Here is a 16546-nt window from a genome sequence, read left to right on the forward strand (position 1 = left end):
CTCGGGTATCAAAATATCTCTATACCAAATTTCATGCAAATTGGTTCAGTAGTTAAGGTGTGATTGAGTAACAGACAGACAGACAGAGCTACTTTCGCACTTATAATATTAGTATGGATTGTTACTAGTTCAAATTCAAAACAAAGTTGTTCATGGAATGATTAATCATATATCTTCATGAAATTTGGACAAAGGTGAATAGTAAGGAAATACATATTATTATATCAACTACTATTCACACGGATACAATGTAAGTGAAGCCGGATACTGAATTTAGAAACACGTATTAAAACAAGGGATTTTGTGACTTATTGACCAGTCTAATGTATATCCGATACCAGTACTAGATAACCACATTATTGCCCAACATATTGGTTTACAATTAGCTAATGTTCGTATTCATATATCTCAATTTGGTAAGAGATTTGACACTTAAATATAATATCAACTTTAACCAAACTTTAACATTAGATAAAACATGTAGCCCGATGCTTTCATTTATAATCAATTTTTCAGATTATTTCGCTTATAAACATTATTTTTTACTTTTTTATTAACTCACTCTTCTATTCCATTTCGTAAAACTAAATGACTTGTCTTTAAAAGTTCCCAATTAAACATCTATACCAAAACTATACCCACGTCTATGACAAACTTAACTAGAGAATAGACGTTATTTTTAGTTCAACTATTTGTTCTTATAAATAAGATAAAATAATGATAACACATATAAGTTACATGTCATTGTTACGAGAAAAGCTTATAACTTTTTACGTGAATGTGGCATAACTAAATCGGTTCCTAGTTAGCGCGGGAAAATATTGTTTAATGTGTTCCTATGTAATCAGACGATCTATTATCTACGATACAGACTGGTGGCTAGATATTATAAAATGATGTACCTATGCGGTTACCGAAACACAATGTATATGAGAGATTGTTACAAAATAGTGAAAGAAGATATTTGAACAGACAGTTCTGGACTGATAGGCATAAAAATATCAGACGCTTTTTGATTATAGTTAATACATGGTAAATAAAAAAGCTTCTGTCATTTCCATAGATTATAGATATTATAGACTAGCTGCGCTCCACGGTTTCACCCGCGTGGCTCCGCTCCTGTTGGTCTTAGCGTGATGATATATAGCATAGAGCCTTCCTCGATGAATGTACAATCTAACACAGAAATAATTTTTCAAATCGGATCTAAGATTACAGCGTTCAAACAAACAAACTCTTCAGTTTTATATAGATTTCATTACTCTATGAAAGAAGCTTTTTCATAAATATTCGGAAAATCTTTTTTATTATATAAAATAATTTATTCCCATATATAAAGTCCGATTAAATTTCATAGATTATGATTGATTTGCTAACAATAATAAACATTCTACATTCGAAGAGGTTGTGAAATGGTCCATTGTATGTAGAGATAGGCCGCTACTGTGAACAATAGGTGACCTTCAGCAGTAAGCCGTTGACTTGTTATAAACCTTGTGACGTCATCTTAACCCTGTTATTAATAATAATTCAGGATTAAATACTATTTTTGTGATGCTCTAATTAATATGTTCTGAAAATATATAATATTTTTGAATCTTACAATGGAAGAAATACATTTTTTATATTTTATAAAGAAAGCTTTATAATAAAAAAATAAAAATAACATTTTTAGTTCATTTACGTAGTTTTGTAGACATAAGAAACTTTGTATACAAAATAATATAAACATTCTAAATGTACTTAGAAGAAACTTATTATGACATAAAACCCATTAAGCTTTTAACTTAAAGTACGTAGTAGGTACGTAGTAGAAGTAAGTAGTAAGTTTGTACTTGAAAGCGGATTGAATTCGCTGGCTCCAGAATAATATTGTTATATAAATTGCATTGTCTTGCTGTCATTTTATCTCTTTCTTATAGAAAAGGGAATAAAAAAAATGTGTGCGTGTAGATACTAGTGTACACACGTAAGAAGTGAAACTTCTTTATGACCTTATTTGCAAAAAATAATTTACTTTAGGTATGCAACTTTACAGAAATTCGTAAAATCACGCGTGGTAGGGATAAGAAAAAGATGGCGCGTAACGGAAAAATGTCACGCGTAACGAAAAAATGTTACACTAAATTTTTTTCCAATCCCAATAAATAAGTTTCACTTCAACAAAATAATATGGTTTCGTGTCAATTACGTATTATTTCTTATGGTTATCCGATGTTCAATAATACAATATATTAATTATACTCTGATATTACCCAATGACGTAATTCTTTACGAGAAATATCGCAAATTACGTAAAACGTTACCGTAGTTAGCACTTAGCATGGGTAATATTAATCAATTTTGTAAGAAAGCACAATTTTATAATAATTTCAGAGCAAGTCCAAAGACAATATCATAATACTGATTTATATAAGGTTTCAATTTGCATAATGATCAGTCTAGAATTTCGCTTCAGGCTTCAAATACAGGGTTGTGACTTTTATGTAATGATATTATTATTTATAATATATAAATATTGTTGATATACAACATTTTTATTGGATTAAGGTTACCTCATTACATATTATTTAGTAGTAAAACGCATGTGTATAACTATGAGTACAGATCGTTTTTAATTCAATTAAATTTTCAAACCATTCGTTTATTTTAATATAATAAACTTCTCTCAAATAACATAACAAAGTCCTTAGTATAATAAAAACACTGACAAATAATTTATAACATCACATATCTTTACAAAAAAAAATAATTTAAAAAGATATATCACGCCTATCGTGCGCAAAGCCTAGGCACATAACTTGTATGCCAAATGAAACGGTAAACAGTGACTTGCAGTTTTAAATAACCAGGTCAAAGTGACATTATTAAAATTTTAGTTAAATATCAACAGATTCAATGTAAATAGTGAGTTTGGTGATTAAGATGATTTCCCCACTTTTGTGGAAAATTGTTGAATTTTCTACATTTTTCAACATAATAATTATTATAATAATGAGTAATATATTTATTGACACTTTATTGTATGAAAACAAAATAGATAAAAGAAACATTATGATAGAGTAAAATAAAGCACAATGGGCGGCCTTATTACTGCTCAGTAATCTCTACCAGCCAAAAAAATATACTGAAATAATATGAACTGTAGTATATACATATTCTACAATTCGCAATTGACAACATTATGTAAATAGGCCATGAAAGCCTAAAGCCTTTATTCCATTTCAATTAATATTCACGATATTAAGAAACTAATACACTTTGACGATTTCCTGTTTGTTTTTAACATGTAATAGACACAATTTAGAATGCAATGAGAGCAAATGGTATTACCCATAATAAGTCTCTATGAAGTATCACTTTAAACACATCACACGTATCTATTGCGACTGCCGGGTTCAATATAGGATTTATAGTTTTAAATTTCACAATCGTGTGTTTTTATGTTAACATCGAAATTGCTTTTTGATTTTTAATGTTATATTTTTAAAATATAGGTTGTTCTCTTATATACGAATACAAACATTTTTATTTTAAGCAAATATAATTTTTATTTTTGGCGCTTTTTAGGGTTTCATACCACAAAAGGAAAAAGAAAGAGAACCTTAAAATATTATGAGAATTTTATTAGGCTTTTTATATCTCTGTCAAGAATTACAAGTTGAGATGAAATGGAAACCATGAACAATTTTAATTATCTTCTAAAGCACATATATTTTTAATTAATCTAAAAAAAGGATGGTGCCCTTTAAATCATCGTCTATTAATATCGAAACCCATAAGAATCAAATTTTATAAGGTGTATATTCTTTACATAAAGCCTTAAAGACATTGAAAATATATTCCAATTTCTATCTACAAAATAAGAATGCTAAGATAACATTTCTAAATATTGAAAAATGATTTATAATCTACATGTTATTATTAACGTCGTTAATGACTTTAAAATAATTATGTTATAACACTTGTAAATAATCACAATGTAAGCAATCGACACTCTCCGATGCGGTAAATTTAATACCAAACAAGTTACTGACAACTTTCATTACGAGACCAAAGAGCGCATTAATGTTCGATCATATTTCGTATACAGCAATCAGATTAGTTTGAGAAGTTACAAGTAATGATGGTCACCAGTATTATGAAAACAGTTAATATGTGTTGTTAGCAAATTACTTCTTGTGCAAACGAACCCGTCAGTCGCTACGAAATACTCGCATACCATAGTTATAATTAGAAAATCAACTTGAAGGTTCTTCAAATGTTAATGATAGGCATCTGTACTGCAAGAATGTGGTAGAAAAAAATATTTCGTATAAATTTTGTTATGAGTTATTACAACCGTCGTTTACAAAGATTTACTTACATCAGTTACGCAAAACAACGGCATATGCGTTTATTGTCAAATGTTTCGACATCATTTAACTAGCGGCGATCCGAGTGGCTTGCGATGCGATACTAATCTAGGCCGTATTATGTCGTATTTCGCAAATACTTACAACCCACGGATCGAATAATAACATACTATACGTAATTACCCAGAAAACAATAGGGGAATCAATAAAAGATATCGTTCATTTTTGGCATCGCCAAGTTTTATTACTTAAAATAATGGTAACTTTTTTTCTATAAAGGGAAACAATTTGTCGTTTCTAAAGTAACAGGTACATCAACTCGAAATTATACAACGCAACAACCGATCAGGTTTCATACAAAAATAATAAAAATAACAAAAAATAATATAAGCAATTCGTATCAGTGCAAAACAGTTGAGCCTCAGAGTATTATCCAGAGATCTAGTGGGTACCAATATCCACTCTGATAGTTGACTCACTGGCTTAACCATTACTTTGTGCTAATCTTATATTATATATCACAATAGAGCCTCTCCTTCCTGCAGCCATTAATAGCTTCCATGATGACCATACTCGTGACCATGGCCGACGAGAACTGGCACCTTAACGGGGTAAGGTACGGGTTTCTCAACGTGGTATGGAACATGCTTCTCGATGTGGACTGGGTAGGGCCTGTCGACGGGCACATGGACGGGCACTGGCACGTGCTTCTCTACCGGCACGGGAATGTGCTTTTCGACGGGGTAAGGCGCTGGCACATGCACTTTGACGGGGTAAGGCACTGGTTTTTCAACGTGGACGGGCACTGGGCGGTCGACGGGTACCTTGACGGGGTAAGGCACGGGCTTTTCTACGGGGTAGGGCACTGGCTTTTCAACTGGGTAAGGCACAGGCTTGGGAATGTGGACGGGGTAAGGCCTGTCGACGGGAACCTTGACGGGAACAGCGACTTCCTTGTAGACTGGGTAAGGAGCTGGTACATGGACTGGCACCTTCACTGGGTATGGAACCTTCTTTTCAACTGGGTAAGGTGCTGGCACTGGAACTTTAACGGGATAAGGTACTTCCTTTTCTACTGGGTAAGGATGGGGCACGTACACCTTAACTGGAACAGGTCTGTCGACAGGCACGTGTACGGGGTATGGGACTTTCTTTTCAACGGGGTAAGGCTGTGGTACATGTACTGGTACTTTGACGAGCTCCTTAACGGTGTAAGGGACGTGTTTGACCACTGGGTAGGGTTGAGGTACGGGAACCTTTACGGGGACGGGGACGTGTTTCTCAACGGGGTATGGGATATGTTTCTCCACTGGGTAAGGAACTGGGACGTTCTTTACAACTGTGATGGTCTTGTGGGTTTCTTCGTGTCCACCGTAACCGCCTAAGCCACCGCCGAAGCTACCTCCGTAACCACCGCCGTAGCTACCGCCGTAACCGCCGCCGTAACCACCGCCGTAACCACTGCTGAAGCCACCGTCGAATCCTCCATGTCCATATCCGAGACCAATGAGACCACGTTTTTCGTGTTTCTTTTCGTCGGCTGCCGCCTTATTGTCGGTTACTGCCACTTCTTTTTCTGCTGTCTTGGCTTCTTCGGCATGAGCGAAAGCCAGAACAGCCACCAGACTGGCGGCCACGAGCTGTAATTAAAGGATCACATTAGAATGCATATAAAAATAAGTCGAAGATTGCTAACAAAAAAGGTAAACGGTCCAGTTAGTTATTTTTGGCTAAGAAAAGGTTTTATTTATATAATTCTATTCGATTCTAATTGAAGGTTAAACCTTCACTCTTTATTTCACATTACTTAGAATTCAAATATAGTGCTCTAGTACTATTTCCGTATTGAGCAATGTAGTTTGAGAAATAAGGGCAAATCCAGAAAATCGGTTGCACTATCACATGAAACACTTGCACAAGCACAATTTATGTTAGACACACACCATGAGCTTCATGATGCTGCGTTTGGTTGGTTGCACTGAAGGCACTGAGGTCCTGAATGCGAATGATGCATGTTGGGTCTCAGCTTCGATATATATATGAGCGGCATGAGCGGCGGAGCGAAGAAAAAAAGACACAGCTCTGTAGGACTACGTTACACTTTCGCTTTCGAGGGGTATCGTAAAGCGCAAAGCCAAAATACTCCATATTGGCGTTGCGGAGATTCGGACCGGTTATATTCGAGATAATGCGGACAGTTCCTGAAGCTTAGTAATATCTGATAATGTCTATACTCATTAACTATTTCGTGACATTCAATTAAAGTTACATTATAATCAAATTTTGACATTTATGCATAAATTAGATTATATAAACGTTATTGACCTCTACATCACAACGAAATGCATAGTTGTACGTTTCTTAATACTCAAAGATGCATAGGTACTTGAATGTTTTGTTTATATTTTATAAAATTACTGTTCTTTAAAACCTATCACTATTAAACCTAAGAACAATTTAATTCGTTGTCCAATAAAACGACAATAACTTATGAAAAATTATAGCATAAAGTTGGATTATACGTTATTTTACGATATCTAATAAAATACATTTACAATTTGTCATTAAATACAATGTAGACCCTGATTAATATTTATAAATAAGAAGTTAAGGTCTTCCGATATTAGTAAAGAACATACAGTCTAGATGATTCTCCAGCCTAATAATGTAATTTAATTAAACATACTATAACGTTCTAATACACGATTATGATCAAATTACAATGATTAATGAACTATAATCAAAATATAAAGAACCCAATTAAATTGGAAATCCGTGCTATATCTTCAATTTATCATTTAAATACATGCAATATGCTTAAGGATTTATGTTAAACAAAAATTATAACACATTCTTCAAATTAACAAGTTTAGACAATCGATACCATTATGTAAGTGTGAAACATATTGATCTTTAAATCACCTTCAACTTTTTACAAAAATTGATAAAACATTTAAAAGTTTTTAACATTGAATGATTTAAAATCTAAATTTGTATTGCAACATTTTGGGATGTTCCTTCTTAAATATTCATCATGCTAATAAATTATCTAAACAAATAATTATAAGCCATGATAAAGAAAAAAGAACATTTGCGATCATTTTATGCATCTGATTATCTCATAGTGTATAATATGAAACAGTTTATCGGTCCTTTTCACAAATAAGCGAAGGTTGGTTAAGATTAATGCATAGGTATTTTAACTCTTTCAAGCACTCGTTTAAATCAGGATGAAATTTGGCATAGGAAAGATAATTGAAAATACAGGTTTTATTCAGGTCCACACGATTGGACCCAAGTTACAATTTCAATTCTCATAATGGTTACTTAACTTGACCCATTTACTATTATACCTGCCGTCTACCTCTAAAGACGTATTTTCGTTCGCCATTTAAGGCATATACACATTAACGATAAGATTCCATGTTGAAACAATTAAATTGACAAAGAATTTCATTGCCCAATAGTGTAGAGACAGCTTAGCAGAGACAATATTTAAATTAAATGTACACGCTTTTGCATTCCAGTCTATTGAAAGTAAGCCCTTCACTGGCTGAAATGGACATGCTAACTAATTATCTAATAACTAGAAATCTAGTACTAAAGAGGTTAGTTTATCATCTTTTTCACAAGTAGGTTATATCTATCGACGTTTTCCAACTTACAGTGTGCAAATATTCCTTAATATTCGGGCATTACAGAGCTTACTATCAACTAGTGAAGGAGAACACTAACATTATAAATGCGAAAGTTTCTGAGATGTATCGATCTTTCACGCAAATATATACTTTTGAACCTAATAATGAAATTTGGCACACACAACACAGAGGGTTACTACACATAGGATAAATTTTATCCCGGAAATCCTACAGGGGCGGAAACTATGCGGGTTTTTCTTTGAAAACACTGGCGAAGCCATGGGCGTAAAGCTGGTTTCATTATGAAATTAATAACTCAAGAGTTTTAGTAAACTAAGTATTATTCAATTATAAACGATTTGTTGTTGTTTGTAGGTAATATAATACATAAACGATAATATTAACGAAGAAAGGAATGTATGCAATAATTAATTTAATACTGAAGTTCCTGTAATGCTATCTAGTTAATCGATTTAGACGTTTTGATTACTTAGTTTCTATTTGTTATCTACAAATTGTGACCCTGGGTCAATTAGTATAATATGCCTCTTGGTATTTGGTATATATTTTATACTCATTAGAAAGGATTTATATGATTGCTTATTTTTCCTTTATATTTTCGTTTAATATTAAAATTGAAGTTTGTGAAGATGGACGAATATTTCTTTCTTAAAGAAAGAAATCAGCTGCTGATTTTCTTTAAATTTCTGAAAATCTGGCTGGCTATCAATATGGCTATTATATATTATATAATATTTTGACCATAGTTTTCATTAACACATTCACCTAGTAATAATACTAAACTTAATATTTTGTGAAGAACATACTGTACAAACAACGGAGTATATTCTAATATAATGTCATAAGCTATGTAATTTATCCATTTAATTAGCCTATGACATTATGCCTACCTCACACGAACTAAGGTAAATTGACACATATCAATAACAGTATAATTTTAGTAAATATGATATGATTAAGCATAATTAAATGCCATAAAATATACAATTTTATGGCTTACGATGGCTAGTATAGTATTGTCATATTATAATATCTGTGATTATACTAAGTCGTTTTCTAATTCATTCTATACTTTTTATGTTACTAGCTGTGCCGCGATGTTTTACCCGCATTAATCAGCTCTTGTTGGTATTAACATGATGATATAAAGCCTATGACCTTCCTCGATAAATGGGCTATCTAACACCGAAATAAATTTTCAAATCAGACCAGTAGTTTCTGAGATTAGCGCGTTCAAACAAACAAACAAACTCTTCGGCTTTATAATATTAGTATAGGTCTATATATTTTACATTTAAGAGTACCTTTCGTACAACAAAGATTTAAGAATAAAAATCAAAGTTTTCGGTAGTACCTAGTTGTAAACCAAGTAGAACTTGTTTAGAAACATATAATTTGAATGTTATACCATCATCTTATGTTGGTATGTGGAGAATTTGGTTAAAATTTACATACATTTGAAATTGATTAATATAAAAAAAAAATGTTTATAGGAGGCTTTTTGTACGCCATAGATATGATTGGTTCGACAGTAAATAATCTGATGGTATAATATATTTCAAATATATTGACTAATTTTATTGAATACTAGCTTCCGCCCGCGACTCCGTCCGCGCGGATGTCGGTCTTTGCGTGGATGGTTTATTTCTCCATTTTGAGTAACTCGGACAATGACATCTTATAAATATCTATTGGACCCAAATACGGCTAGGTCTATAATAATACGCAACGTGTGTTCGCGGTACCTACTACAGAACAACGTCTATGGATAACTGAAAAATTGAGATTAATTTTTTTTCTACGAATTTTTCCAGGATAAAAAGTATCCTATTTTACGCCCAGGATAATAAGGTATAATTATACCAAGTTTCATCGAAATCGAACCGCTAGTTTTCACGTGATGTCTTCACATACAGACAGACAGACAGACAGACAGATAGACAGACAGACAGACAGACAAAAATTTTTTTAATCACATATTTGGGTTTGGTATCGATCCAGTAACACCCCCTGCTAGTTATTTTTTCAATATTTTCAATGTACAGAATTGACCCTTCTACAGATTTATTATATGTATAGATTTAGTACGATAATATTCTTTAAATATATATATCTTTGGTTGTTGATATATATAAATATCTATAAGTACCTATAGAACTTTTTAATAATCGCTTTCATTAGCAAAATCATTTTATAGTTAATTTAAAAATTTTGATATGTAATGAAAATATATTTTGATATGAAAATATATTTGAAATATTTTATACGCTTTTATTGCTATATTGAGCATTCAAAAATTTAATTACTTAATTTATGATATGTCAGAGTCTAAACGACTATTTACTTTATCACCAATTATTAATAGTTGATACAGAACAATAATTAACATTTAGATTTTTAGTTTTATTAAAAAGTTGTACAAATTTAAATTCACATAGTTACAATTGCGTTTATATATTCGAAATTATTCTAAAAAATAAAAAAAAAATAAAAAAATTGTAATTATCAGGCTCTATTACTGTACATATAAGGTTGATAGTTGCATCCAATTAAATATTGCTGAAATAATTGGCTGGAATAGAATATAATTAAATATAATACGTACTTGTTTTAAAATAAATTGTACGCTCTGAATATTTTCGATTCTCGGCATGCTCATCACATAACAACGTAAAAAGTATCAGTGGATTAAGTAACTTTTAAATCTTAACGATAGACTTCTTTTTTTTCAGATTTTTGTATTCAATTTTATTATAAGTAAAATATTTATGTCTCGTGTCGCGTGTTTGTAGTTATAGGTACTCCTCTGAAACAGCTTGACCGATTTTCAATAAATTTAATATCGAGATAAGAGTAAGGCAAAACCACATTTCCCGGGAAAGCTATAGTATAAGAATGAAAATCTGTGAAGTCCTGTTTTCTCCCATGTGGCATATATATTGTAGGTACATTTGTTTCACTGATAAATTTTATTAACATAATAATAACCTAAAAGTGATCGGTTTTTTTCGCTCACACGTTTTCCGCTGTACTAAAGAGGCGGTCAATATCAGAGGTTTTACATAATTGTTTTTATACGTGTCTGGTATTGCAGTTCTCAGTGCTTGTTTTTATGAAGGGGTCTTATGTTTCAAGTACAATCTTTGGTATATATATTTGATGGAAATGGAAACAGGCGTTACACAATTCATCTTTTGGGTTCTCATTGGAATTTTCTTGTGTTGAATAAAACGAAAATTTCGTTTAAAAAGACCCCTCATATTATGGAACAATACAATATACTACTTAGCGTCAATAAACTATTATATCAAATCTATGTAACACGAGTAATGTAGATAGAAATATTACACTATTTCATATAATTTAATCTCAAGGAAATGCAGACTTGAATTTAAATGTGATTTATGAAATAATTACAATCTCCACTCTCTCTCACTGAAATCTTGTGACGTAAAAATTCATGTTATTATGTTTTAATTGGATATTGTATCAATATACATATAACAAGCATTATATAATTTGAGTGATAGTAATTTCATGTGACCTTGTAGAAACGATTTCAAACTTATACCTACCAGTATTCATTATTTGTTTTGTGAATATCCAGTACAGTAAAGACTATAGATACAACAGGATTACGATGTTTATATTAAATTTTCTCGATAATAGAGTTCATACATTTTGAGGTAAAAACCAATATTTTTGATACAATCATTATTAGGTACCATTCCCGAGCTCTATACATATAACTCTATCAAAATTGATATGTCAACAGACTATATTTAAAATTACCTAATCTTCATAAAAAATAACTAATACTGCAATTAAAGAAAGCATTTTGTTTCATGAAATATGGTTACTGACTGTATTAATTATTTATTTATTTGGGTATATCGACAGATCGCCCATACATCATTTCTTAATAATAAATACAAAATTAAGAATATTGTAATGCTTGACCCTATAGTCATTTCATGTGACCTTGTAGAACACGGCATTATAAACATAAATACACAAAGTATTCTACACTTTTCCAATGCTGTGGCCCCATACCTCCAAAATATTTTTCCTTGTATATTTTCAAATTAATAGAGGTATATACATGCATCATTAATTGTACATAATTATACTGTCGATTTCATAATATATTCAATTACTCTAGGTCTATGTGGTTATGGTTGACTTATTATATATCCATCCGTGTAGCAACGTTCTGAAATTTAAGCTTGAAAATCATATCAATTTCGGTATATCGCAATACTGAAAGGCGCTCATATTAAATTATTCAGTCTGTTTATTTTCTTTATGAAATATGTTAAAGATATTAATCTGTGTAGAAATTAGGTTAGTATACTTCCTTACAATTGGAATAATTAATTAGAAATATTGGATTTTTTTATACAAGATTTAAACCGTTAGTTGAATAACAATGTCTTAGCTGTAAAAGCTCTAACTATATTATGATGTAGGCATGTAAATTTGTAAACGATGGTCGTATAATTTCTAAGGTTACCTTCATAAATTTCCCAAAACAAATGTTCGCAATCGAAACAAGTGACAAAGTAAAGTGCACAAACTACACATTTATTTAGGAACAAAATGCATATTTCGAAGACCAAACACTAGATACTTTACGCAAGTAAACTTCTTAGCACCTGATCATACGTTTAAATAAAATCCATAAATATATTAAAATAATTATCACTAAATCAATAACGTTCTACTTTATTTCTTAATGTTCATAAATCATTACTCCAATTTAAACAAAGGTCATTTTCACACCAGACTCATTATTATTCTATATATACCTACAGATATATTATACTTATATTATATATACAGACGCATTATACCAATCGAGAACTACTTAGTGCCTTTCAATATCACTGAAATATAATTACAGTATGCAATACCATATATCTAGATGATCAGAAAATAGTATGTCCTTGGCACATATCTGTATTAAAAATTCGTAATTATGTCCGTCACTAAAGGTTTCTTCACCGCGTCGATTACATTGAAAAGTGCGTGTTTTTGCAATGTCGTCGGCACTCGACGTACGGCGTATGTGGAGCAAAACGTACTAACATCCCTCGCGCCCAAGTCATAAGCTTTACGCTGAATAACATAATATTATTATTTTTGAATGCTTAATGTATGAAATGTATTCTGTTAATTTTCGTAAATTAATAGACCAAAAGTAGACTTGTATCTAAGTGAAGAAATTATTCTCTTTTAGTTTATCAGTTTTATTCAATTAAAAATAAGAAATCGTTGTGAAATATCTTTTTTGAAGAAAAACTTATTTAGGCTCGTTGAGAGTAGATTTATATAATATATAATCTTTATTTATTTCTTCCTTTTACAATACATATTATACATACAGGCAACATATACAAGGTGTAGAAAGCTGGTGCCTGTGGTAGGTGTAAAACCTGTAATACAGGTCACCAGGTCTCCACCACTCGGATGAACAGAACATTATAATTAAGCCAAAGAAAGAAACTATGTAGCTTAAAAATTAAATTACTTTAGTTACATTAGCAAAAAAATATAAAAAAAAATAATACAAAAAAAAATAATAAAATTAAACATGCAAAAGTCTAGCCGGATGAAGTGTGAGTGATTGTGACGAGTGAGTGAGTGTGTAGTGTGAGTAAGTGTGAGTGAGTTTGAATGCGTGTGGTAAACATCTGAAATCTTAATTTGAACGAGATAGATAAATGAGTCTAAAAAGGTCTCAGTCTCAGCGTATGAAAGTCCCTGTAGCCAGTTATCAAGTAAAATTTTCAGTTTGTGATAGTTTAAAGAATGTACAGATAGAATATTTTGGAGTTTATTATAAATGTAAGGGCCAAGAAATAAAAAGAATCTGTGACTGAAAGAAGTATTTAGTCTAATTGTCGGAGCTAATAAATAATTGCGACGCTCAGTAAGGGGATTGTAAGGAGTAGAACTGTGTTGTTTTAACGCGATTTTAAGAATAAATAATTGGCGAACTGTTAGTACTTGAGATAGTTTGTATAATTCTGCTGTTGGATATAATCGAGGCTTATGAAAGCAAACCTTTAAAGCTGCCCTTTGGGCACGTTCAAGCTGAATTAGATAAGATTTATATGTACCACCCCAAGATTCAATTCCATACAATATAACAGACTGGCACAGCGCTATATATACCATTTTCATAATTGAAATGTCAGCTGATGAGCGTAGTTGCTTAAAAATGTACATAAGTTTTCGTATCCTATTACCAACAGTTTCTATATGCTCCTTAAAAGCTAGCGAAGAGTCAACAATGATGCCGAGATATTTGATAGATGATACTCTTTCGATAACAGCTAGACTCGATGGATTCATGATAGAAGGAACTAAAATTTGGAGGTGATTAATATCAGATTTGTCATTGCGTATTGCAAAATTTACTAATTTTGTCTTTTTGACATTTAAGGTCAGCACATTTTTATCTAACCAATGTAAAACAGAATTGAAGCCTTGCTGTGCAAGATTATAAGTTTCGAGCCAGGTTTTAGACGAGAAAGCCAATGCCGTATCATCTGCATAAGAGAATATAGCACCATTTTGCAATTTAATATCACACAAATCGTTCACATAAATTAAAAATAGACTCGGGCCGAGGATGCTGCCTTGTGGCACGCCATAAGAAATAGGGTGCTCGGAGCTTGTAAGAGATCCAATTTTAACACATTGAGTTCTGTTAGTGAGATACGACTCAAACAGCGATAATTGAAGATCTCTTATTCCAAGGGCCTCCAATTTCGTCAGTAAGATTGGGATCGAAACTGTGTCGAAAGCTTTAGCAAGATCCAAAAACAAAACCATACATTTATTATTTTTGTCCATTTGTGAAACAAGGTGATTAACTAAGTTGTGAACGGCGTCTGTGGAAGACCGATTTTTACGAAAACCATATTGATTAGGCGAAAGAAGTTTGCGACATTCTAAATAATTTACGAGTCTATTGTTTATAATCTTTTCTAAAATTTTGGACATAGCTGGAAGAATGGAAATAGGTCTATAATTTTCGACACAGTTCCGGTCCCCAGACTTGAAAATCGGAAGCACAAGGGCTTTTTTGAAAGCGTTAGGGAAAGTACCGGTAGTAAGGCATAGATTGAAAATATGGGTAAGTGGGGCAAGAAGAACCTTAACATGTTTTTTTAAAAAAGCAGACGAGATACCATCCCATCCAGGGCAGGAGTCACTCTTGATACAATTTATGATATTCTGGACTTCATTGTCATCCGTCGCTAAGAGAACAAAAGATTCAGAGTGGTGAGCAGGAGCAACGTAGCTATGTTGAGAAGACGGGATTGCTTCCGCTAAGTTTTTTCCAACATTGGCAAAATAATTATTAATGGCGCAGATAGAGGTATATTCATTTTTAGATATTAGATTGTGAGCTGTAGGTTGCGGTTTATTAGAATCAATAACAGATTTAATGACCTTCCACAATTGTTTACAGTTTTTGCCTGCCTTAGCAAATTCAAGTTTCTCATAATCTATCTTAGCTTTACGTAATAACGCGTTACAAAAGTTGCGATATCTCTTATAGGTCAGCTTTAATAAATCATCATTTGGGGATTTTTTATGTTTTTTGAAAAGATTATCTCTATGACGCATGCATCTCAATAATCCTGGAGTTACCCACGGTTTGAGAGGCCTACGTCTACGGGGTAATGAAAGGACAATAGAGCAGGATAAAATAACAGAGGTGATAATTTCTATAAATACGTCTGCCGCCTGATTGGCATCTAAGGTAGAAAGAACAGGGTGAAAGTCAATTGAGTTTAGAGCAGAAGTTATTTTATCTTCATTTATTTTGGTGCAAAGAGAGTCATTCGCTACTTTCCGTTTTTTTTGTGATAAGCATAATACAATAGCAAAGTGGTCGGTAACCGTTGATTCCAAAACAAAGATCTTTGCCGGAGAACGGGTCTTAATGTTGGCATGGTCGAGGCACGTTAGTCCGTGAGTAGGAAAAGAGTGGCCCGGAATAAGACCGTGGTGCCCAAGAATTTCGAGGTAAGACGATGTGTGATTGGATGTATTATTAGGCCTAATATCAATGTTAATATCACCAATCAACACAATATTCCGATAAGATTTTAGGTCAGATAAAACTTTATCCAACGAGACTAGAAAATTTGAGGGATCTAGAAAAGCATAGGGTCTGTATAAAGCTAATATAACTAAATCACAGCCAATATATATAAGCAAACAGTTTGCTTCGTCAATATGAAATTCAACGATTTTTACATCTTTTATTGTGTTTTTATAATAAACTATAACCCCGTCGTTTTGATTAAAGTTACACGAAGTTGAATGGGAGCAGTAGCCATCCAGATTTGGAATAATAGGATTACAAGATAGCCAACATTCAGATAAAATAATAACATCACACGATACTTTTACTCGTTCTAGTAAGGTTACAAGTCCCAAAAAATTCGCCTTGATGCTACGTATATTTTGTGATAATATTGTAAGGTTAAGATGATTATTATCAGAAGACAG

At 32.2% G+C, this 16546-nt stretch overlaps 2 protein-coding genes across 2 annotated transcripts in view; one reads left to right on the plus strand and one right to left on the minus strand.

Annotated features, from left to right (window-relative positions):
- The window catches only part of LOC123693399 (angiotensin-converting enzyme), a 102646-nt gene that overhangs the window by 37328 nt on the left and 48772 nt on the right, over positions 1–16546 (plus strand). The gene's annotated exons all lie outside the window — the stretch shown is intronic.
- Positions 4574–6397, minus strand: LOC123693403 (skin secretory protein xP2-like). Its single transcript, XM_045638480.1, has 2 exons — positions 6299–6397; positions 4574–5995 (listed from the first exon to the last, which is right to left on the minus strand). Exons 1-2 carry the CDS (start codon positions 6308–6310, stop codon positions 4904–4906), a joined length of 1104 nt encoding a protein of 367 aa, XP_045494436.1. The 5' UTR covers positions 6311–6397; the 3' UTR covers positions 4574–4903.

Source organism: Colias croceus, chromosome 7 (assembly GCF_905220415.1).
Source record: "Colias croceus chromosome 7, ilColCroc2.1".
Classification (NCBI taxonomy): domain Eukaryota; kingdom Metazoa; phylum Arthropoda; class Insecta; order Lepidoptera; family Pieridae; genus Colias; species Colias croceus.